Source organism: Salvelinus alpinus, chromosome 30 (genome assembly GCF_045679555.1).
Source record: "Salvelinus alpinus chromosome 30, SLU_Salpinus.1, whole genome shotgun sequence".
Classification (NCBI taxonomy): domain Eukaryota; kingdom Metazoa; phylum Chordata; class Actinopteri; order Salmoniformes; family Salmonidae; genus Salvelinus; species Salvelinus alpinus.
This window is the reverse complement of record NC_092115.1, coordinates 22,525,698-22,548,996: the sequence shown is the minus strand read 5'-3', so window position 1 is coordinate 22,548,996 and position 23,299 is coordinate 22,525,698. Positions and strand designations below refer to the sequence as shown.

At 43.5% G+C, this 23,299-nt stretch overlaps 1 protein-coding gene across 11 annotated transcripts in view; it reads right to left on the bottom strand.

Moving 5' to 3' along the window:
- LOC139559737 (disco-interacting protein 2 homolog C-like) overlaps nucleotides 1-23,299 on the bottom strand; it is a 262,880-nt gene that overhangs the window by 2,357 nt on the left and 237,224 nt on the right. For 8 of the 11 annotated variants that reach the window (XM_071376023.1, XM_071376014.1, XM_071376016.1 and 5 more), the window contains 13 exons: nucleotides 22,742-22,865; nucleotides 21,845-21,966; nucleotides 21,461-21,572; nucleotides 18,476-18,585; nucleotides 16,931-17,061; nucleotides 14,074-14,242; nucleotides 13,672-13,842; nucleotides 11,803-11,832; nucleotides 8,502-8,563; nucleotides 5,720-5,777; nucleotides 3,252-3,326; nucleotides 2,721-2,895; nucleotides 2,480-2,603 (listed from right to left, as the gene is read on the bottom strand). In XM_071376023.1, the coding sequence (XP_071232124.1) occupies nucleotides 2,480-2,603; nucleotides 2,721-2,895; nucleotides 3,252-3,326; nucleotides 5,720-5,777; nucleotides 8,502-8,563; nucleotides 11,803-11,832; nucleotides 13,672-13,842; nucleotides 14,074-14,242; nucleotides 16,931-17,061; nucleotides 18,476-18,585; nucleotides 21,461-21,572; nucleotides 21,845-21,966; nucleotides 22,742-22,865 (1,463 nt within the window). The remainder of the gene's footprint in view (nucleotides 1-2,479; nucleotides 2,604-2,720; nucleotides 2,896-3,251; nucleotides 3,327-5,719; nucleotides 5,778-8,501; nucleotides 8,564-11,802; nucleotides 11,833-13,671; nucleotides 13,843-14,073; nucleotides 14,243-16,930; nucleotides 17,062-18,475; nucleotides 18,586-21,460; nucleotides 21,573-21,844; nucleotides 21,967-22,741; nucleotides 22,866-23,299) is intronic. The other 3 variants (XM_071376018.1, XM_071376020.1, XM_071376021.1) reach the window with 1 other exon arrangement.

The window sequence follows — 23,299 nt, the reverse complement described above, 5'->3', positions numbered from 1 at the left end:
TCAACACCACACTGAAACAACATACAGTACTTAGTCAACACCACACTGAAACAACAACGTACAGTACTTAGTCAACACCACACTGAAACAACAACATACAGTACTTAGTCAACACCACACTGAAACAACATACAGTACTTAGTCAACACCACACTGAAACAACATACAGTACTTAGTCAACACCACACTGAAACAACAACGTACAGTACTTAGTCAACACCACACTGAAACAACATACAGTACTTAGTCAACACCACACTAAAACAACATACAGTACTTAGTCAACACCACACTGAAACAACATACAGTACTTAGTCAACACCACACTGAAACAACATACAGTACTTAGTTAACACCACACTGAAACAACATACAGTACTGAGTCAACACCACACTGAAACAACAACATACAGTACTTAGTCAACACCACACTGAAACAACATACAGTACTTAGTCAACACCACACTGAAACAACAACGTACAGTACTTAGTCAACACCACACTGAAACAACAACGTACAGTACTTAGTCAACACCACACTGAAACAACATACAGTACTTAGTCAACACCACACTGAAACAACAACGTACAGTACTTAGTCAACACCACACTGAAACAACATACAGTACTTAGTCAACACCACACTGAAACAACATACAGTACTTAGTCAACACCACACTGAAACAACATACAGTACTTAGTCAACACCACACTGAAACAACAACGTACAGTACTTAGTCAACACCACACTGAAACAACATACAGTACTTAGTCAACACCACACTGAAACAACAACATACAGTACTTAGTCAACACCACACTGAAACAACATACAGTACTTAGTCAACACCACACTGAAACAACAACGTACAGTACTTAGTCAACACCACACTGAAACAACATACTGTACAGTACTTAGTCAACACCACACTGAAACAACAACGTACAGTACTTAGTCAACACCACACTGAAACAACAACGTACAGTACTTAGTCAACACCACACTGAAACAACATACTGTACAGTAAGTACTTAGCTAGCTACTCACATGTCAACAAACATTCAGTACAGTACTTAGTTTATCTACGGCATTTTAATTGGTCAACATTAACAATTCGAAATTGGACAAAATCAGCATGATATTTGAACAGAAATTACATTTGTTTAGATAGAATGCCCATAAAGTGGTGAGCTACGCCATCCACCCACCAGAACTACAAATCCTCAAGCAATTTTTCATGGTGCTGAAACACGGGATACAGGCAATACACTAATTACAGTACATTCGGAAAGTATTCATACCCCTTGACTTTAACCACATTCTGTTACGTTACAACCTTATTCTAAAATTGATTAAATCGTTTTTCCCCCCTCAATCTACACACAATACCCGACAATGACAAAGCAAAAACTATTTTTTAGACAAAAAATAAAAAGAGAAATATCACATTTACATAAGTATTCTGCCCCTTTACTCAGTACCTTGTTAAAGCACCTTTGGCAGCAATTACAGCCTCGAGTCTTCTTGGGAATGACACTACAAGCTTGGCACACCTGTATTTGGTGAGTTTCTCTCATTCTTCTCTGCAGATCCTCTCAAGCTCTGTCAGGTTGGATGGGGAGCGTCGCAGCACAATTATTTTCAGGTCTCTCCAGAGATGTTCGATCGGGTTCAAGTCCGGGCTCTGGCTGAGCCACAGGGACTTTCAGAGACTTTTCCCGAAGCCACTCCTGCATTGTCTTGGCTGTGTGCTTAGGGTCGTTGTTCTGTTGGAAGGTGAACCTTCGCCCTAGTCTGAGGTCCTGAGCGCTCTGGAGCAGGTTTTCATCAATGACCTCTCTGTACTTTGCTCCGTTCATCTTTCCCTCGATCCTGACTAGTCTCCCAGTCCCTGCAGCTGAAAAACATCCCCACAGCATGATGCTGCCACCACCATGCTTCACCGTAGGGATGGTATTGGCCAGGTGATGAGTGGTGCCTGATTTCCTCCAGATGTGACGCTTGGCATTCAGGACAAAGAGTTCAATCTTGGTTTCATCAGACCAGAGAATCTTGTTTCTCAAGGTCTGAGAGTCCTTTAGGTGCCTTTTACTGAGGAGTGGCTTCCGTCTGGCCACTCTACCATAAAGGCATGCGCTGTCAACTGTGGGACATTATATAGACAGGTGTGTGCCTTTACAAATCATGCCCAATCAATTGAATTTACCACAGGTGGACTCCACTCAAGTTGTAGAAACATCTCAAGGAATGATCAACGGAAACAGGATGCGCCAGAGCTCAATTTCGATTCTCATAGCAAAGGGTCTGAATACTTATGTAAATAAGGTATTTGTTTTTGCTTTGTCATTAGGGGTATTGTGTGTAAATTGATGAGGAAAATGTTTTATTTAATCCATTTTAGAATAAGGTTGTAACGTAACAAAATGTGTAAAATACTTTCTGAATGAACTGCCTTATGAAATTAGTTACAGTTCTCACCATTCTGTGATGCTCTTGTGTGTCCTGATGACGGAGGTCTCAATGTCGATGGGGTGATACCTCATTCCCCTCAGCTCCATGGCCTCATCCAGTGCCCCCACAACATACAAGGCATCGTGTCGCTCTGCGCGCGCACACGCAAATACAAACACTTCAGACAATGTATGTTGACCTCGCCAGTAAAACAGTGAAAGTATGCAGTAATAAGTACATTTGGTAGTGAAGGGCACAGTTAACGTACCCCCACTGGCGTCGGTCAGTTCGGTCCTCCTGAGGAAGCCCAGGTAGCCGGTGCGGGCCCAGATTGTCTGTGTGTCTCCAAAGCTCAGACGGGAATTAAAGTGATCTGACTGCAGTGCCTCGTCTCCATACACTGTGAAGTAGCCGCTGGCATTGTGTCCACTGCACACCCAGATCTGTGGACAACAACAATTACATTTTTTTCTCCCATTGAGGACAACTTTTGAAACAAGTGTTTTAATGTTTTCATGTGCTATCCTCTGGGATCCAATACACGTCTAGTTGTATTATTTTTACCCAAATCAATTCAGCACAACTCTGCTCTGGACTTCTATTGTAGTGCATCTGTCCACAGACCAATCCAGCGATAACTGTGTACTTTTAGACCAATTACATAACACTTACTGAACTTAGCATTAGACTGGATAGACCGAAGATATTAATGTGTGTTGAAGTTACGTGGACTGGCTGTAGCCTGATGTATTGTAGTTTGTATGGATTCTAATGAGAGCGTGATTATGTCTGAGCCGACCTCTCCAAGGTGCGAGTCTCCCAGTGGTCCCTTGGTCTCCGGGTTGGCGATGATAATTCGAACACCAGGTAGAATCTGATGGCAATAAGGATGAGACAATTAGTGATTTCATCTCTCCACTCCTCTCTCCCTTTCACTCCTCTCTCTTTCTCTCCCTTCAGCGAGGCCATTTATATAACAAATTTACCGCCGAGCCCTGAGTAGAGTGGACTGAAATGGCCCACTCGCTCTCGCACAGTATGTGGCCCTAATTCCCTTAATAGTGCCTATGGCTCTGGTCATAAGTAGTGCACTATATAGTGCCATTTGGAATTCAGATAGAAATAAAAGCCTTATTATTGAGTGACAGATGGATCTTGATCTCCTGGCTGGTCCTTTTGAAAGACAGAGCAGAACGCTGTCTGACCCGGAGCACAATTAACTCTCACATAGGGCGGTCACAAAATTTCGTCAGCCGGTGATTGTTAAGCAAATGACTGCCGGTCTCATGGTAATTGACCGTTAATTAATTAACAAACACATTTAGCATCTCCTGGCATCCACGCATGCCACTGATGCAGACATTTGGAACATCTACATTTATTAGACAAAAAGTCTAATAAATCCATGTAATATAGCCTATACCTTCACAATAAATACATGATTTACTTTAGACGGGTTTAAAGAAACATGATATGAAGAAAATCTAGTAAATTTCAGAAGAACAGAATAGCATACTCAGGATGAGTAGTAACAGACATCTCAACATCAACTGTTCAGAGGAAACTGCGTGAATCAGGCCTTCATGGTCAAATTGCTGCAAAGAAACCACTACTAAAGGATACCAATAATAAGAAGAGACTTGCTTGGGTCAAGAAACACGAGCAATGGACATTAGATCGGTGGAAATCTGTCCTTTGGTCTGATGAGTCAAAATTTGCGGTTTTGGTTCCAACCGCAGTGTCTTTGTGAGACGCAGAGTAGGTGAACGGATGATCTCCGCATGTGTGGTTCCCACCGTGAAGCATGGAGGTGGTGGTGTGATGGTGCTTTGCTGGTGACACTGTCAGTGATATATTTAGAATTCAAGGCAAACTTAACCAGCATGGCTACCACAGTATTCTGCAGTGATACGCCATCCCATCTGGTTTGCGCTTAGTGGGACTATCATTTGTTTTTCAACACGACAATGACCTAAAACACACCCCCAGGCTGTGTAAGGGCCATTTGACCAAGCAGGAGAGTGAGGAGGTGCTGCATCATATGACCTGGCTTCCACAATCACCCGACCTCAACCCAATTGAGATGGTTTGGGATGAGTTGGAGCAGAGTGAAGGATTTTATTTTATTTTAAACTAGGCAAGTCAGTTAAGAACAAATTCTTATTTACAATGACGGCCTACCCCGGCCAAACCCTAACTCGGACGACGCTGGGCCAATTGTGCGCCGCCCTATGGGAGTCCCAATCACGGCCGGTTGTGATACAGCCTGGAATCGAACCAGGGTCTGTAGTGCCGCCTCTAGCACTGAGATGCAGTGCCTTAGACCGGTGCGCCACTCGGGAGAAGCGGAAAAGCAGCCAACAAGTGCTCAGCATATGTGGGAACTCCTTCAAGACTGTTGAAAAAGCATTCCTCATGAAGCTGGTTGAGAGAATCCCAAGAGTGTGCAAAGCTGTCGTCAAGACAAAGGGTGGCTACTTTGAAGAATCTAAAATCTAACATATATTTTGATTTGTTTAATACTTTTTTGCTTATGACATGATTCCATATTTGTTATTATTCTACAATGTAGAATTGACTGGTATACTAAAAATGATCTGTGACATTTGTTTTGATTTAGAATGGACAATTATCATGCACCTCTCTCGAAACAGGGGCAGGGGAATTGTTTTTATCTATGCACTTAAATAGCGAAAGTTGTGAAATAAATATAATAGGCCTAGCATATAGAAAGCTGATGGGATCCTCCTTTTTTAAATAGAGGCCATCACCCTGTTTTCTCACGCAATTGCATAGCCTATAGAAATGTTGTCCAACATGAGCTCATGGGCTCTCATGAAGTGTTTGATTCGATTTTTGATTACATTTGCATTGATGTCAGAGTGATTAGAGGGATAATAGATTGCTGAGTACCAGACAGTTAGCAAGTTTGGTAGGCTACTAATGAACATCAGTAATATCAGAGCTTGGATAAAACTAATTTCTGTGACTAAACGGTCATGTGGAATTTGACTGCCTTCATGACACGCGACTGCCGGTGTGGCGGTAATACGGTCACCATAACAGTCCTACTCTCACCTACACTTCCTCAATTATGGGGACGGGTTGCTGTGGAAACTAACTACACGATTAGACTAATCAAAGCACAGCACAAACAAACAGTTTACACTAGTTTAGTCTCAGTGATATAAATACTTCATTGTATAGTTTGTCTATGCAAATGACTACCATTTGTTTATTCATTCAGCTAGTCAGGCAGGGACTCACCTTTCCAGATTCCATGAGTGGTAAGCTGTGTGGAGACCCTCTCTCTACCAGACGAACCCTGTGAGGGAGGAAGGGATGAAGTGAAGAGTTACTGGGCTGCTGAGTCAATGCTGTGTTTCTGTCCCAAATGGCATGCTATTCCCTATATAGTGCCCTACTTTGACCAGAACCCTATGGTAATAGGGAGCCATTTGAGACAAGCTCTGTGAGTACAAGACAATTCCTTTTAGTATACAAATTATACTGAACTTTCAACACAAACACAATAGCTACATCCCAGGGAGGAGAGCAGTGGTGGAGACAAAAATGATTGTCTAGAATTGCACAGTGTGTATGTGAATAGCTGTGGGCTGTATATTTGGAAGCTGTGGGCCCAGTGTGAAGCATGTTGTTATGTGTCCCTGCCAGGGCCGGACGGGCATTTGTTTTCTGTAAGGCGACACGTTCTTTCCCCACAGGCCCTCTTATTAGTGCACGCACACACATTTTTTTAATACTATAACTGCTGGGCCTCGAGGCTAATGAGCAGTCATTTCGATTGCAATATTCTAGCAGTGGAACTACTACATTTCATACATGCTATCGCAAAAATGATTTGGTTGCGTTTACGAATGTCTTAGGTAACAGAATACAAAAACAAATATTTCAAATAAAACAAAAGCATTTATTAGTTTACTGTAGGATATATATTATATATATCACTATCGGCTGCAGGGTGGGGCCTATTGATCTGTTGATTGGGTGTGGGATGTTCTAGGATGATACACTACCCAGACTCACTATTCTAACCCCGGGACGTCTTTCTAATCTTAAAGTCAAACATTGTACACTCACTATTCTAACCCCGGGCCGTCTTTCTAATCTTAAAGTCAAACATTGTACACGCGTGTCACAAGGAATGTGTCTGGCTCCAACTTTTATGCACACAATGCAGTGAAACTATTAAATGTAAATGGCCACCGCAGAGGTAATGGGTCTTCAATGTCATGTCAGCATGGTCTAAGATATTGTTCTTGTTTGTGAGCAACATTTCGTTGGCATAGATGCCATACTTATGATTCTGAAGAGCTTCTATTTATCATATTTAGGCAACTGACGGATAATATACTATGGAAAATTCACCACAAACTTGATTTACTATATACAGTTGAAGTCTGAAGTTTACATACACCTTATCCAAATACATTTAAACACAGTTTTTCACAATTCCTGACAGTTAGGATCACCACTTTACTTTAAGAATGTGAAATGTCAGAATAATAGAGAGAATGATTTATTTCAGCTTTTATTTCTTTCATCACATTCCCAGTGGGTCAGAAGTTTACATACACTCAATTAGTATTTGGTAGCATTGCCTTTAAATTGTTTAACTTGGGTCAAACATTTCAGGTAGCCTTCCACAAGCTTCCCACAAAGTTGGGTGAATTTTGGCCCATTCCTCCTGACAGAGCTGGTGTAACTGAGTCAGGTTTGTAGGCCTCCTTGCTCGCACACGCTTTTTCAGTTCTACCCACACATTTTCTATGGGATTGAGGTCAGGGCTTTGTGATGGCCACTCCAATACCTTGACTGTGTTGTCCTTAAGCCATTTTGCCAGAACTTTGGAAGTATGCTTGGGGTCATTGTCCACTTGGAAGACCCATTTGCAACCAAGCTTTAACTTCCTGACTGAAGATGTTGCTTCAAAATATCCACATAATTTTCCATCTTCATGATGCCATCTATTTTGTGAAGTGCACCAGTCCCTCCTGCAGCAAAGCACCCCCAGAACATGATGCTGCCACCCCCGTGCTTCACAGTTGGGATGGTGTTCTTCGGCTTGCAAGCCTCCCTCTTTCTCCTCCAAACATAACGATGGTCATTATGGCCAAACAGTTCTATTTTTGTTTCATCAGACCAGAGGACAATCTTTGTGCAGTTGCAAACCGTAGTCAGGCTTTTTTATGGCGGTTATGGAGCAGTGGCTTTTTCCTTGCTGAGCGGTGTTTCAAGTTATGTTGATATAGGACTTGTTTTACTGTGCATATAGATACTTTTGTACCTGTTTCCTCCAGCATCTTCACAAGGTCCTTTGCTGTTGTTCTGGGATTGATTTGCACTTTCGCACCAAAGTACGTTAATCTCTAGGAGACAGAACGCGTCTCCTTCCTGAGCGGTGTGACGGCTGCGTGGTCCCATGGTGTTTATACTTGCGCACTATTGTTTGTACAGATGAAGGTGGTACCTTCAGGCGTTTGGAAATTGCTCCCAAGGATGAACCAGACTAGTGGAGGTCTACAATTTCTTTTTCTGAGGTCTTGACTGATTTCTTTTGATTTTCCCATGATGTCAAGCAAAGAGGCACTGAGTTTGAAGGTAGGCCTTGAAATACATCCACAGGTACACCTCCAATTGACTCAAATGATGTCAATTAGCCCATCAGAAGCTTCTAAAGCCATGACATAATTTTCTGGAATTTTCCAAGCTGTTTAAAGGCACAGTAAACATCGTGTATGTAAACTTCTGACCCACTGAAATTGTGATACAGTGAATTATAAGTGAAATAATCTGTCTGTAAACAATTATTGGAAAAATTACTTGTGTCATGCACAAAGTAGATGTCCTAACCGACTTGCCAAAACTATAGTTTGTTAACAAGAAATTTGTGGAGTGGTTGAAAAATGAGTTTTAATGACTCCAACCTAAATGTATGTAAACTTCCGACTTCAACTGTAGCTAAGTTTTTTAATAATTGATGATAACACAGTTAAACATGGATGTTTTGATAGGAGCATGCCCTTACCTGTCGTGCCTCAGTGCCCTCATGTCCACATACACAGTAGTTGGGTCTGGTCCTGAAGTACCCTGCAGAATGACAACATGCCAGGGTTAGTGTCCGAGCTAAGATGTCTGTTACACTACATTACCACTAACACAGTACTATTAGATGCTACTAGCATGTTAGTGGTCAACAAAAAGCCTACAGTTCACACCGGTTGCGAATGGAAGCTTTGAGACAAGTCCAACAAACAATACAATGAAGAAACTATTCTACAAAAGATTCATACTGGGCTACTAGCTACAACACTCAAACTGAGATCACGGTGGTGGAAGACAACGATGAAGAAGCATGAAGGCATTAAAACTCAACCAAAAGAACAGGACAGAGCAGAAGTCAAATGACAAAGTGCATCACAAAACAGTCAGAGGTCATATCCAGTATGATCCACATCATGCAAACAGAAGGAAACCACAAAACTAAACAAAAAAAGATGTAGTTTTTTTAAAGAGGAAAGGGAGGGAGGTGTGAAATCCACTGAGGGAGGAGAAGAGAATACAGAGCCAGATGGAAGGAGCAAGAGAATAGAGTGGAGGTGGGCATGGTGATATACTGAATCATGTCTGAATGGACACTTCAAATACATGAGCATACACAATCTGCATTTGTCCCTTTCAATAGACCGTAGAAGGCTTTGAAACCTGATAGTTCTGTAGAGGCTTGATTGGCCAGACACAAGACACCAAGCCCACAGTAGAAAACCCACAGGCAGACAAAACAACCTAACGTCAACATACATTACACCAGGCACATAGGCACCAACTTGAACAGTAGTGTGTGTGTGTGTGTGATAGCAATAGTATATTTATATCTTATAGGTTATTGAACAACTAAATAACAAATTGGAAGAATAAAGAGAAAACAAACACAGAATCTCAATTGCATTTCCTTGATTCCACTTTTCCCAGCCCTCCCCAGCCTAGCTCTGGTCCAAGGCATTACGTGCGGCTTGCTGATGCTGAGCCTTCCTCAACGCACTGGACCAGACCGATCCCCAATCCAGCCCCCTCCCCTCCCCAGGCAGATTGCATTACACCCGTGATTCAGTAGCATGTATTAATAGTGTGGCGAAGGCTTCGGCAGAGGAAGCAGCACCACCCAACACCCACCACCATAGCAGAGACAACCATAGAGCTGCACATGCTAGACTGATTCAGCCCAGCCATAGACAGCCAGCCATAGAGCTACACATGCTAGATACGGACTCAGCCCAGAGCACAAGGCATCATCATAAAGCAGTATGGCAGTCACTCAAATAATACTCACTTCAAAAGTCACACCAAAAGTCACTACAGTCACTCCAACCTATACCCAGTCCTACTAATGTAGGACAATACTAAAATACTTATTATATAGCAAATACTGCAATCATACTACTACTAAACTTGTCCAGATGTGCTTTAGCCAACTATACTGAACAAAAATATAAATGCAACATGCAACAATTTCAAAGATTTTACTGAGTTACAGGTGCCGTGCATTATCATGCTGAAACATGAGGTGATGGTGGCAGATGAATGGCACGACATTGGGCTTCAGGATCACATCACGGTATCTCTGTGCATTCAAATTGCCATCAATAAAATGCAATTGTGTTCATTGTCTGTAGCTTATGCCTGCCCATATCATAACCTCATAACCCTCTGTTCACAACATTGACATCAGCAAATCGCTAGCCCACATGACGCGATACGGGTGGTCTGCGGTTGTGAGGCCGGTTGGACATACTGCCAAATTCTTTAAAACGACATTAGAGGAGGCTTATAGTAGAGAAATTAACATTAAATTCTCTGGCAACAGCTCTGTTTGGACATTCCTGCAGTCAGAATTCCAATTGCACGCTCCCTTAAACTTGAGACATCTGTGGCATTGTGTTGTGCACCTGTGTTATGATCATGCTGTTTAATCAGCTTCTTGATATGCCACACCTGTCAGGTGGATGGATTATCTTGGCAATGGAGAAATGCTCACTAACAGGGACGTAAACACATTTGAGAGAAATAAGCTTTTTGTGCATTTGGAACATTTCTGGGATATTTTATTTCAGTTCATGAAGCATGGCACCAATACTTTACATGTTGCGTTTATATTTATGTTCAGTGTACATGGCAGTACAACACCAGTTAGAAGAGTTGGCTAAAGCACATACCGATTTGGACCAGGCTAGTACTACACTACAATAGTTCCACAAGGCTAGAGTCGTATGGTGTTGCTTAACAGTTCCTCCGTAGTTAAGAAGTTGTATCCCCTCTCCAGCTCTCTAGGTCTCAGACAGACAGTCCCTTAATGCAGGATTTCCCAACCCTCTTCTTGGGCCCCCACAGACGTTTCACATGTTTGTTTTAACCATAAACTGACACACCTGATTCAATTAGTCAAAGGCTTGATGATTAGTTGACTAATTGAATCAGGTTTGACAGTTTAGGATTAAAACAAAAATGTGAAACATTGAGGGGGCCCAAGGAGAGGGTTGGGAAACCCTGCCTTTATGTGTAATATTGAGAAGCAGTCCGAATGAGCTGTGGCAGTATTTATCCCAAACTAGAGGCCACAATTGACAGTTGCCTCAGCACAGGTTAATGTTTCTGTACGGCAGAGTTTTAATATTAATGAGCTGACCTTTTCTAAGTGCTAAGAGCTTTGCTAAGAGTCTCAGATGGCACGTTTAGACAATAGAACAGGAGTAGGCAACCCTGGTCCTGGAGTGCCACAGCACTTCATGTTTTTGATTTAACCAACTTTGAAGACCAGGTGTGTTGAATTTAGGCAATCACTGAACTATTCAAATTAGCTCAGTTGGTCTGGTGTAGTGCCTACCGCTGCAGTAGAACAACTTGCTGCTACACAAAGCCTGCATCACAAATGGTACCCTATTTCCTATATATTGCACTACTTTTGACCAGAGCCCATTGTGCCCTGGTCAAAAGTAATGTGTCATAGGGTGCCATTTGGGACTCAATCTATTATAGCTCCCCAGAATGGCCACGGTTTTCTTTTCCTATCCAATTAAATTAGTCAACATCACCATACAGAGAAGCTCTCAATCAAACCCCTGTGAGCACAGTCTTTCTCTTACAAATCCTGACCCCTCATAAGCGACTAAGGAGACTTGACCATAGCTGTGCCTGGCTATGCTACTGGTCCTGTCACCTACCCGGTCCCCCCTGCCCTGTCCCTCCTACCCTGTCCACCCTATCCCTCCTGTCTCCTGCCTGCTTGCAACACCTGATGAAGAGGGTGATTAGGGAACATGAAAATCCCCTACCTGGTCAGCAAGCTTCCCCAGCCTGTGAGGCTATAGCAGCAGCAGGAGGCGAAGAGTGAAGAGGAGGTAGGAAGGAGAAATTAGGGGATGGAGGGAGGGGGGGTGAAGACAAAACCAAGTATGAGATATGTGGGTGGGGTTATGCAAAATAACAGAGGGGGACGAAAATGTCAAATATAGAAATGGAAAACATTTTTTTTTGAGAAGCAGTCTTAACTAATAAGAAGCTATGTTACAAACTTGGCTTATTAATAGCCAATAGATCAATGTTAGGTTAGAACATTTAAAATACAATAACAGTTACATTTACATGATTACATCCATGTATTCTCAAGTTAAGAAGCATGTGTCAGAGGTAGCCTAATACCTTATTTACAATAAAGTTTAAAAGGGAAAAATCTATACATGTTAAATAATTATGTTAAATACAACAAACATTTTAAACAGGCTTCTCGATTGGGCTTTTTATCGATCCATTCAGATTTCATTGGTTGATTGAACAGATATGTACACCTGAAACAGGTGCAAATGGTATACTTATCACTATCTCATTGACATTTGAATAATAAAGCTTACAATTTGATATTATTTAAATAATAAAGCTTGCAAAATAAGTTGAATCATGTAAAAGAATGAGCAGCCCAAAATGAAAGCATGACATAGCAGCATGTGCAATGCTTATGGACAGCGGTGTTCCAGAGACATAGGGTACGTCCCAAAAGGCACTCTATTCCCTATATAGTGCACTACCTTTGACCAGGGCCCATAGTCATGCACTATTTAGGTAATAGGTATACGCTGGGCTGTGTCTGGTAATTGGCTGTTGTTTTTATGAAAAGCAGAGCAGTAGAGAGGGTGAGATATGTACAGGATATCTATGCATGTTGGCTTTTCATCATGTAAACCCTGACAGGAGGATTATTACTGTAGGCCCTATGGCCTGTAGCCAAATACCTGCTGGGAAAATCTCAACACTCCAAGATGCAGAGGAAATCTCAGACATCCCCATTTTCAGCTAGATCAACTAGCATTATTGTACAACCCACTTTGTGCATACCAAATAGAACCCTATTCCCTATATAGTGCACTACTTTTGACTAGAGCCCTATGGGCTCTGTGTATGTAGGGAATCGGGTGCCATTTGGGACTCACTGAAGCCAGTGTAGAGAAACATGGAATTCCCAAGCCCCCCAAAAATACAATTGACCAGATGTGGAGAAGACTTATCTTGTTGGAGAAATAACCTGTGTTGTGTTTCCAAGGTATCATGTTTCTCATCAGAACCGCATGGCTGTGCGTGTGTGTGTGTAGGCTCACAGAGAATACTGTTGCTTCTCAGGTTAAGTCACACAAATACAGACTAATGACTATACTCCATTAAATTAAATCAGATTATTCTCTCCTACCCCAAAAAACAAACAAACCGCAATGCAACTAGTGAGTTAACAATGTCTCTAAATAAAACAAACAACTAATTTCCAACCTGAGGAATAGGCTATGCAAACGATACTGAAGGCAGAGAGAATGACAAGAAACAGTAGCAAGCCTTTCAACTAACACAAGACTACAACAGAGCCACAATAGACACCCACTGGCTAACATGTATGAAAGAGCATGTCGTCTACTGTGGGTAGAAACATTGATAATAATATCCATTCAAATGTGGGATGCAGACAGAGCTTTCCTTTTTATTCAGTCTATCAGAGTTCCACTGGCGACAGAGTGGGGGACAGACAGAGACGGCACCCAAAGACTCAATGCCAAAGACTGAGCTAAGTAAGAGTTGCACATTTTATACAACTTTTTGAGGGACAGAGAGGGCATGGGATTTGTGGACTAGAGCAGAGAGGTGGAAGGGACTGACTGTACCTGCAGACAGATGGCCAGATTGACTCTGCAGCCGAACGAGGTGCTGACTGCTCGTGGGTGAAGGCCCAGGTCTTTGAAGAGCTTGGAAAAGGACTGAGTCAGAGCTATCCTGGGTCTCTCCTCTGCCACCACCACACACGTCCTGACCCGCGACAGGTCCAGACCTCGAGACTGATGAAGGGTGAGGGACAAAACAAAATGCATTAAATTGGATCAAACCAGAACTAACCAGGTAAGATGAGTCTGGTCTGATGGACTAGATTGTAATCAATCAATAAGTCAATCAATATTTTTACATTAGAGGTTGTCACAGAGTGTTTTACTTTCAGATCGTCACATTGCAATAACATTTGATCTTATCTAAGTATCATTGTTGTGGTGATTTGGCGGATGGATACTTACCTTGAGGGATTCGGTCTGCAGGCCCAGGCCCTTGGTGCACAGCTCCATGACGCTGTAAGAACAGAAAGTGTCCCTGACTTTGTATTGGCTGACAGCCAGCAGCCACAGAGCAGGGTTCACCTCCAACTCTGAAGGCGGGATCAGGATGGACTGGTGGCCGGAGTACACACTACAAAGTACACACAGGAGACAGAAAATATGAGCTTACAAATACACATACAGAGAGTGATTACACAAAGGTTACACAGAGTGAGTACACACTACACACAGGAGATGGAAACGGAGTTCTACACTGAGCTTCTACACATAGCCTGTGTGCACATAAACTTAACATAAAAACGTTACTCTTCACACCAGTGACATGAGCCATTATGTACTTCCGACCACTACCAATCTAAACAACACACTTCACTACATTATGTATTCAGTGGCACCATTTACAATGCAGGGCAGTGCCATTTTATCAAGGCCGAACCAACCTCTGTAGTGCAGCTAGCCAGTAGCTAGTGCATTATACAAAATATAACAACTAGGGCTAGCTTTGCATAGGCATCAATCAGAAACACTCCCAATCTGAAACACACGCCCGCCATATAAAACAGCTTTGTTCTTCAGCAAGGGCCTGGTTTCTGTACAGCCCCCCACTGATCATATTTCCATATGAAGATTTCACAAGTTGAGTGACGCCATGCCGGAGAGAGAGAGCTTCCACTGGGAAGGCGAATAGAGAGCCAGTGGAGAGTGGAGCAAAGCAGAGCGTTGATACATCATCACAAGGAGACGGACGGCGGGCTAGGCTAAACACAGCAGAATAATGATACATCATCACAAGGAGACGGACGGCGGGCTAGGCTAAACACAGCAGAATAATGATACATCATCACAAGGAGACGGACGGCGGGCTAGGCTAAACACAGCAGAATAATGATACATCAACACAAGGAAACGGACGGCGGGCTAGGCTAAACACAGCAGAATAATGATACATCATCACAAGGAGACGGACGGCGGGCTAGGCTAAACACAGCAGAATAATGATACATCATCACAAGGAGACGGACGGCGGGCTAGGCTAAACACAGCAGAATAATGATACATCAACACAAGGAGACGGACGGCGGGCTAGGCTAAACACAGCAGAATAATGATACATCATCACAAGGAGACGGACGGCGGGCTAGGCTAAACACAGCAGAATAATGATTCATCATCACAAGGAGACGGACGGCGGGCTAGGCTAAACACAGCAGAATAATGATACATCATCACAAGGAGACGGACGGTGGGCTAGGCTAAACACAGCAGAATAATGATACATCATCACAAGGAGACGGACGGCGGGCTAGGCTAAACACAGCAGAATAATGATACATCATCACAAGGAGAAGGACGGCGGGCTAGGCTAAACACAGCAGAATAATGATACATCATCACAAGGAGACGGACGGCGGGCTAGGCTAAACACAGCAGAATAATGATACATCATCACAAGGAGACGGACGGCGGGCTAGGCTAAACACAGCAGAATAATGATACATCATCACAAGGAGACGGACGGCGGGCTAGGCTAAACACAGCAGAATAATGATTCATCATCACAAGGAGACGGACGGCGGGCTAGGCTAAACACAGCAGAATAATGATACATCAACACAAGGAAACGGACGGCGGGCTAGGCTAAACACAGCAGAATAATGATACATCATCACAAGGAGACGGACGGCGGGCTAGGCTAAACACAGCAGAATAATGATACATCATCACAAGGAGACGGATGGCGGGCTAGGCTAAACACAGCAGAATAATGATTCATCATCACAAGGAGACGGACGGCGGGCTAGGCTAAACACAGCAGAATAATTATACATCATCACAAGGAGACGGACGGCGGGCTAGGCTAAACACAGCAGAATAATGATACATCATCACAAGGAGACGGACGGCGGGCTAGGCTAAACACAGCAGAATAATGATACATCATCACAAGGAGACGGACGGCGGGCTAGGCTAAACACAGCAGAATAATGATACATCATCACAAGGAGACGGACGGCGGGCTAGGCTAAACACAGCAGAATAATGATACATCATCACAAGGAGACGGACGGCGGGCTAGGCTAAACACAGCAGAATAATGATACATCATCACAAGGAGACGGACGGCGGGCTAGGCTAAACACAGCAGAATAATGATACATCATCACAAGGAGACGGATGGCGGGCTAGGCTAAACACAGCAGAATAATGATACATCATCACAAGGAGACGGATGGCGGGCTAGGCTAAACACAGCAGAATAATGATACATCATCACAAGGAGACGGACGGCGGGCTAGGCTAAACACAGCAGAATAATGATACATCATCACAAGGAGACGGACGGCGGGCTAGGCTAAACACAGCAGAATAATGATTCATCATCACAAGGAGACGGACGGCGGGCTAGGCTAAACACAGCAGAATAATGATACATCATCACAAGGAGACGGATGGCGGGCTAGGTAAAACACAGCAGAATAATGCATAAGGCTGCATTGGGTCCCCCCCTCCACCAGGGTGAACATAGCAGAGTTTCTTCAGATCAGAGAGGTACAGGGGTAGCTGTGTGTGTGTGTGTGTGTGTGTGTGTGTGTGTGTGTGTGTGTGTGTGTATGTGTGTGTGTGTGTGTGTGTGTGTGTGTGTGTGTGTGTGTGTGTGTGTGTGTGTGTGTGTGTGTGTGTGTGTGTGTGTGTGTGTGTGTGTGTGTGTGTGTGTGTGTGTGTGTGTGTGTGGACAAAGCAGAGCTAGATGTGTGTGTGTGAGGTGATGAGTGGGCAGTGAAGAGGTTAGGAGGGTCCATCTCTCTCTCTGTCTCACCTGCAAAGGCACCAGATGACGAAGCCCAGGCCGCAGTAGGGGTCCAGACAGATAGCCACCTCACGGGAGGGGTACAGCTCACACTGCAGCTTGATAGAACGGCAGAAGGCACTGGTGGCAGTGTGAGACATCTACACAGTCGGGAAGACAAGAACAATCACATACGGATTACAAATGTAGTTTTATCATTCTACTTGGCAAGAGTTGGGGTCCTAGCCGATCGCTGTCCTTGTCAAGCCAAACATGACAACCAGTGACAAGGAGCTGGCATGATGGCTCATACAGACTGGTACTCTGGCTAACTTGGCTACAACACAAACCAACAAAGACAGGCTACATATTGGTATCATTTGTACCCATGCTGTCATCTCATGTGCTTTACTAAATAATAGCCATGTAAACAAATGAAGTACAACAGGACCGTGTTTCAGTCATTCATTAAAAAAGTTTCAATTGAACCGCTTGAGAATTAGGAAACGCATTCCAGAAAACAATTCATCCAAATATTGTCATGAGCTGCTACTGTGAGTACCACTGTCTGAATCCTTCATCTTAATAATGAATTAAATGGCAAAACAATGACACAACACAAGCGGCTGTATATACGGTGGGTTAATGCTGTCAGAACTGTGTGTGTGTGTGTATCATCTCTAGTAGATATAAAGCTGTTATTGTCAATTTATTAAACAGTAGTTCCACTCCAGCCTGAGACCTTGTTAAAGTGCAATCCCAGCTGCATCCCAAATGACACCCTATTCCCTATATAGTGCTCTGGTCAAAACTAGTAGGGAACAGGGTGCTATTTGGGACTCAGACCAGTGGTAGGAGCAAACATATATTCACAGAGGCCCAGATTCAGGGTTTTGTTATGGTAATTAGTGTACAGCACGAAATACATTGTTATTTAGCATTGCTGAACATCCCAACATCCCAAAGATGCTATTTTGTTTTAGTAAACTACATAAGAGAGCCCCACACACCATAACAATTCTCACCCACCACCTAAGGCAACATTATTCTTCAATGTGTTTATAGCAGGGGGAGGAACAGAATAGACAATCGCCTCTTGGTGAAGATTAATACTCACTTACAAAACAGGGAGAAAATCCACTAAGCCTTAGTCCACTGAGGAACTGATAGCAAATGTCTTCCCTTATTGACCAGTGAAAAGATAAATCTTTCACAAGATGCTGTTTCACTGGATTTCCTACTGAGCTTCGTCAGACAGACAAAGGTTTCAACAAGGCCAGATTAACTGTGAAAAAGACCTTCCATTGTATGTGTTTGGATCTGTGGCGCCAGGGAGAATAGGCATTCTGAGTGAGCACTTGTGCAGTACAGTGAGAGATTCAGCTATTCATCCACAGCAGAGGGCTGGGATCAATAACTGCTTTCATGTTTTTGAAATGTAACCACTATCTTTTCACTCAGATGATCACGTTCAAAGTGTTTTGTAACACAGCTTGTTCCTGTTTCACTTCATATGCTTTTAGAGATATCAGCCTCCCTGATAGGAGAACCACATTCTGGTTAGAAGTGGTTTACCTTCACTCCTGCTAGCATCCCTGTGGTGGACACACTGAAGTCCAGGTAGGCCAGTGTGTCTGGATTGGAGGGCTTGTACAACAGAGGAGGTTTCTTCTTTGGCAAATCATCTAGAGGAGCGAGAGAAAGGAAAATACCACTGTTATCACCAATACCATCATACAGTACATTTGGAAAGTATTCAAACCCCTGGACTTTTCCCACGTTTTGTTACATTACAGCCTTATTCTAAAAACGATTTCATTAAATTGTTGTATTTTTTTCAATCTACACACAATAACAAAGCAAAACTGTTTTTTTAGAAAGTTTTGCAAATATATATATATATATATATATATACAGTGGGGAGAACAAGTATTTGATACACTGCCGATTTTGCAGGTTTTCCTACTTACAAAGCATGTAGAGGTCTGTAATTTTTATCATAGGTACACTTCAACTGTGAGAGAAGGAATCTAAAACAAAAATCCAGAAAATCACATTGTATGATTTTTAAGTAATTAATTTGCATTTCATTGCATGACATAAGTATTTGATACATCAGAAAAGCAGAACTTAATATTTGGTGCAGAAACCTTTGTTTGCAATTACAGAGATCATACGTTTCCTGTAGTTCTTGACCAGGTTTGCACACACTGCAGCAGGGATTTTGGCCCACTCCTCCATACAGACCTTCTCCAGATCCTTCAGGTTTCGGGGCTGTCGCTGGGCAATACGGACTTTCAGCTCCCTCCAAAGATTTTCTATTGGGTTCAGGTCTGGAGACTGGCTAGGCCACTCCAGGACCTTGAGATGCTTCTTACGGAGCCACTCCGTAGTTGCCCTGGCTGTGTGTTTCGGGTCGTTGTCATGCTGGAAGACCCAGCCACGACCCATCTTCAATGCTCTTACTGAGGGAAGGAGGTTGTTGGCCAAGATCTCGCGATACATGGCCCCATCCATCCTCCCCTCAATACGGTGCAGTCGTCCTGTCCCCTTTGCAGAAAAGCATCCCCAAAGAATTATGTTTCCACCTCCATGCTTCACGGTTGGGATGGTGTTCTTGGGGTTGTACTCATCCTTCTTCCTCCTCCAAACACGGCGAGTGGAGTTTAGACCAAAAAGCTCTATTTTTGTCTCATCAGACCACATGACCTTCTCCCATTCCTCCTCTGGATCATCCAGATGGTCATTGGCAAACTTCAGACGGGCCTGGACATGCGCTGGCTTGAGCAGGGGGACCTTGCGTGCGCTGCAGGATTTTAATCCATGACGGCGTAGTGTGTTACTAATGGTTTTCTTTGAGACTGTGGTCCCAGCTCTCTTCAGGTCATTGACCAGGTCCTGCCGTGTAGTTCTGGGCTGATCCCTCACCTTCCTCATGATCATTGATGCCCCACGAGGTGAGATCTTGCATGGAGCCCCAGACCGAGGGTGATTGACCGTCATCTTGAACTTCTTCCATTTTCTAATAATTGCGCCAACAGTTGTTGCCTTCTCACCAAGCTGCTTGCCTATTGTCCTGTAGCCCATCCCAGCCTTGTGCAGGTCTACAATTTTATCCCTGATGTCCTTACACAGCTCCCTGGTCTTGGCCATTGTGGAGAGGTTGGAATCTGTTTGATTGTGTGTGGACAGGTGTCTTTTATACAGGTAACGAGTTCAAACAGGTGCAGTTAATACAGGTAATGAGTGGAGAACAGGAGGGCTTCTTAAAGAAAAACTAACAGGTCTGTGAGAGCCGGAATTCTTACTGGTTGGTAGGTGATCAAATACTTATGTCATGCAATAAAATGCAAATTAATTACTTAAAAATCATACAATGTGATTTTCTGGATTTTTGATTCCGTCTCTCACAGTTGAAGTGTACCTATGATAAAAACTACAGACCTCTACATGCTTTGTAAGTAGGAAAACATGCAAAATCGGCAGTATATCAAATACTTGTTCTCCCCACTGTATATATAAAAACAAAAATATTACATTTCCGTAAGTATTCAGACCCTTTACTCAGCACTTTGATGAAGCACCTTTGGCAGCTATTACAGCCTTGAGTCTTCTTGGGTATGATGCTACAAGCTTGGCACACCTGTATTTGGGGAGTTTCTCCCATTTTTCTCTGCAGATCCTCTCAAGCCCTGTCAGGTTGGATGGCGCTTGGCATTCAGGCCAAAGAGTTCAATCTTGGTTTCATCAGACCAGAAAATGTTGTTTCTCATGGTCTGAGAATCCTTTAGGTGCCTTTTGGCAAACTCCAAGCAGGCTGTCATGTACCTTTTACTCAGGAGTGGCTTCCATCTGGTTCAAGAGTGACCATCAGGTTCTTGGTCACCTCCCTGACCAAGGCCCTTCTCCCCGATCACTCAGTTTGGCCGGGTGGCCAGCTCTAGGAAGAGTCTTAGTGGTTCTAAACTTCTTCCACTTAAGAATGATGGAGGCCACTGTGTTCTTTGCCTCAAAACAATCCTGTCTCAGAACTCTACGGACAACTCCTTCAACCTTGTGGCTTGGTTTTTGCTCTAACATGCACTGTCAACTGTGGGACATTATATAGACAGGTGTGTGCCTTTCCAAATCATGTCCAATCTATTTAATTTACCACAGGTGGACTCCAAACAAGTTGTAGAAACATCTCAAGGATGATCAATGGAATCAGGATGCACCTGAGCTCAATTTCTAGTCTCATAGATTTGTAATAAATGTGCCAAAATGTCAAAAAATATGTTTTCGCTTTGTCATTCTGGTGTATTGTGTGTAGATTGATGATGAACATTTTTTATTTAATCCATTTTAAAATAAGGCTGTAACGTAACAAAATATGGAAAAAGTTAAGGGGTCTGAATACTTTCCTAATGGACTTTAAGTAGATGATAAATTATATTTCTGACATTGTCATTTGTCTCGATTGGTCGCAAGATCTTTGAATCGGTGTCTGTTGTAAAGAAGTTGTGAGGAAAAAGTATTTCTTAAGACCGTGATGCAGAGTGGGTAAATGTAGTCTCTTACCTGTGTCCAGGACAGGAGGCCAGGTTCTGACGTCCACTGCTGCCGACGCCTCCTTCGACCTCAGCAATTTACAGATCACCGCTGTGGTCATCATACACGCCGAGCGGCTCACCTGGGGGCACACACACGTTAGGAAAGACACACGAGTTGGGACACAAACCTGTTAAGACACCCAAGCACATGTTCAAACACACACGCATGTACGCACCTGCACACGTGCACGGTAAAATGCTCCAGAAATGGCCTATAAGTGAGAGGGGAAACTCCTGCTCTAATATCACCTCCTACATGGTGCGTCTCCTTCTACATTTTCATTTCCCTTCTCCAAATAAAGGTCAGTTGGGATGCGATGACTTGATACATGGATGTCAACGAGGCACTTACCTCTACGATCATCTTCACCGTGGGCAGAGTGGTGGCGATGTTCTGGGGGTGCGGAGGTCGCACGGTGATTGGCACACAGCCCGCGTACAGGCACCCGTAGAACGCTGCTATCAGGTCAATCCCTGCATGAAGGACACAGAGAGAGGAGAGGAGAGGAGTGAAGACGAGTCAAAAGGCGTAAAAAATATTAGTCCCCGTCCCTCTGTCCATGAGACCCCGTGCTGAATCAGAGCCAGCCTCCAGACAGACAGACAGCTGCACTCTCAGGACAAGGTGTAGTATTGAGCTGGCTGTCCTAGAGACAGTTAATTGAATGGCTCTCAGGCAATCACCCTTGTCGGGATTTGTCCTCCTTGACTGAGTTTCTTCATTATGGACCTATGGTTCACTCTGAACGCTTGAATGTCTCTGGCTCCCAAATGCTGATGGAGTTCCAAATTAGAGTTCTACCTTTTAAAACCTGGAACATTCAGTCCTGTCTCTCGCCAAAGGCCTTAAAGATGGATTTGTTTGCGTCCCACTGTGTGTGCCATTAAAGATCAGCACAATCTTGCTGGAAGTACTATTCTATCATAGTGGGATGTGGCTCAGGCCCTCTTGTCTTGTCAGCACTGAATGCTTCTAGGTTGATGAATGATAACAAGAAAACAGAACCTATCCCATTTGCGCACCAGTGGGGTGTAGATGTTTACATGTGTTTTTATTGTAGCGACATGATGGGACGGAAATCTTAGCTTAGTTTATCATCGCTAATTTATGCTGTATGGATGAGGTAGGCAGCTAACCGAAAGGTGGGAATGGACAGGGACATGTTGATGTGATGCACAATAACTGACAACACACAAACCCAGTGACAGACATGTCGTGTGTGTGTGTGTGTTTGTGCACCAGACATACCAGGGGGATAGACGAGCGCAACGTGATCCCCGTCCTGCAGGTGTCCTCGCTCCGCCAGCATGGTAGCAATCTTCTCTGCTCTCTTATGCAACTGGACACATGACAGCGAGCTGGCTATCGTCCCCTGTAGTCACACACACACACACACACACACACACACACACACACACACACACACACACACACACACACACACACACACACACACACACACACACACACACACACACACACGAAAACACACACAGAGAGAGAGAAAGAAAGAGTGACAGAGAGATACAGAGAGAGAAAGAGATAAAGAGACACAGAGAGAGAAAGAGATAAAGAGACACAGAGAGAGAGAGATAAAGAGAAACAGAGAGAAACAGAGAGAGAGAGAGAGATAAAGAGACACAGAGAGATAAAGAGAAACAGAGAGAGAAACAGAGAGATACAGAGAGAGAAGCAGAGAGATACAGAGAGAGAGAGAGAGAGAGAGAGAGAGATAAAGAGACACAGAGAGAGATACAGAGAGAGATACAGAGAGAGAAACGGAGAGAGACAGACAATCAGAAATTA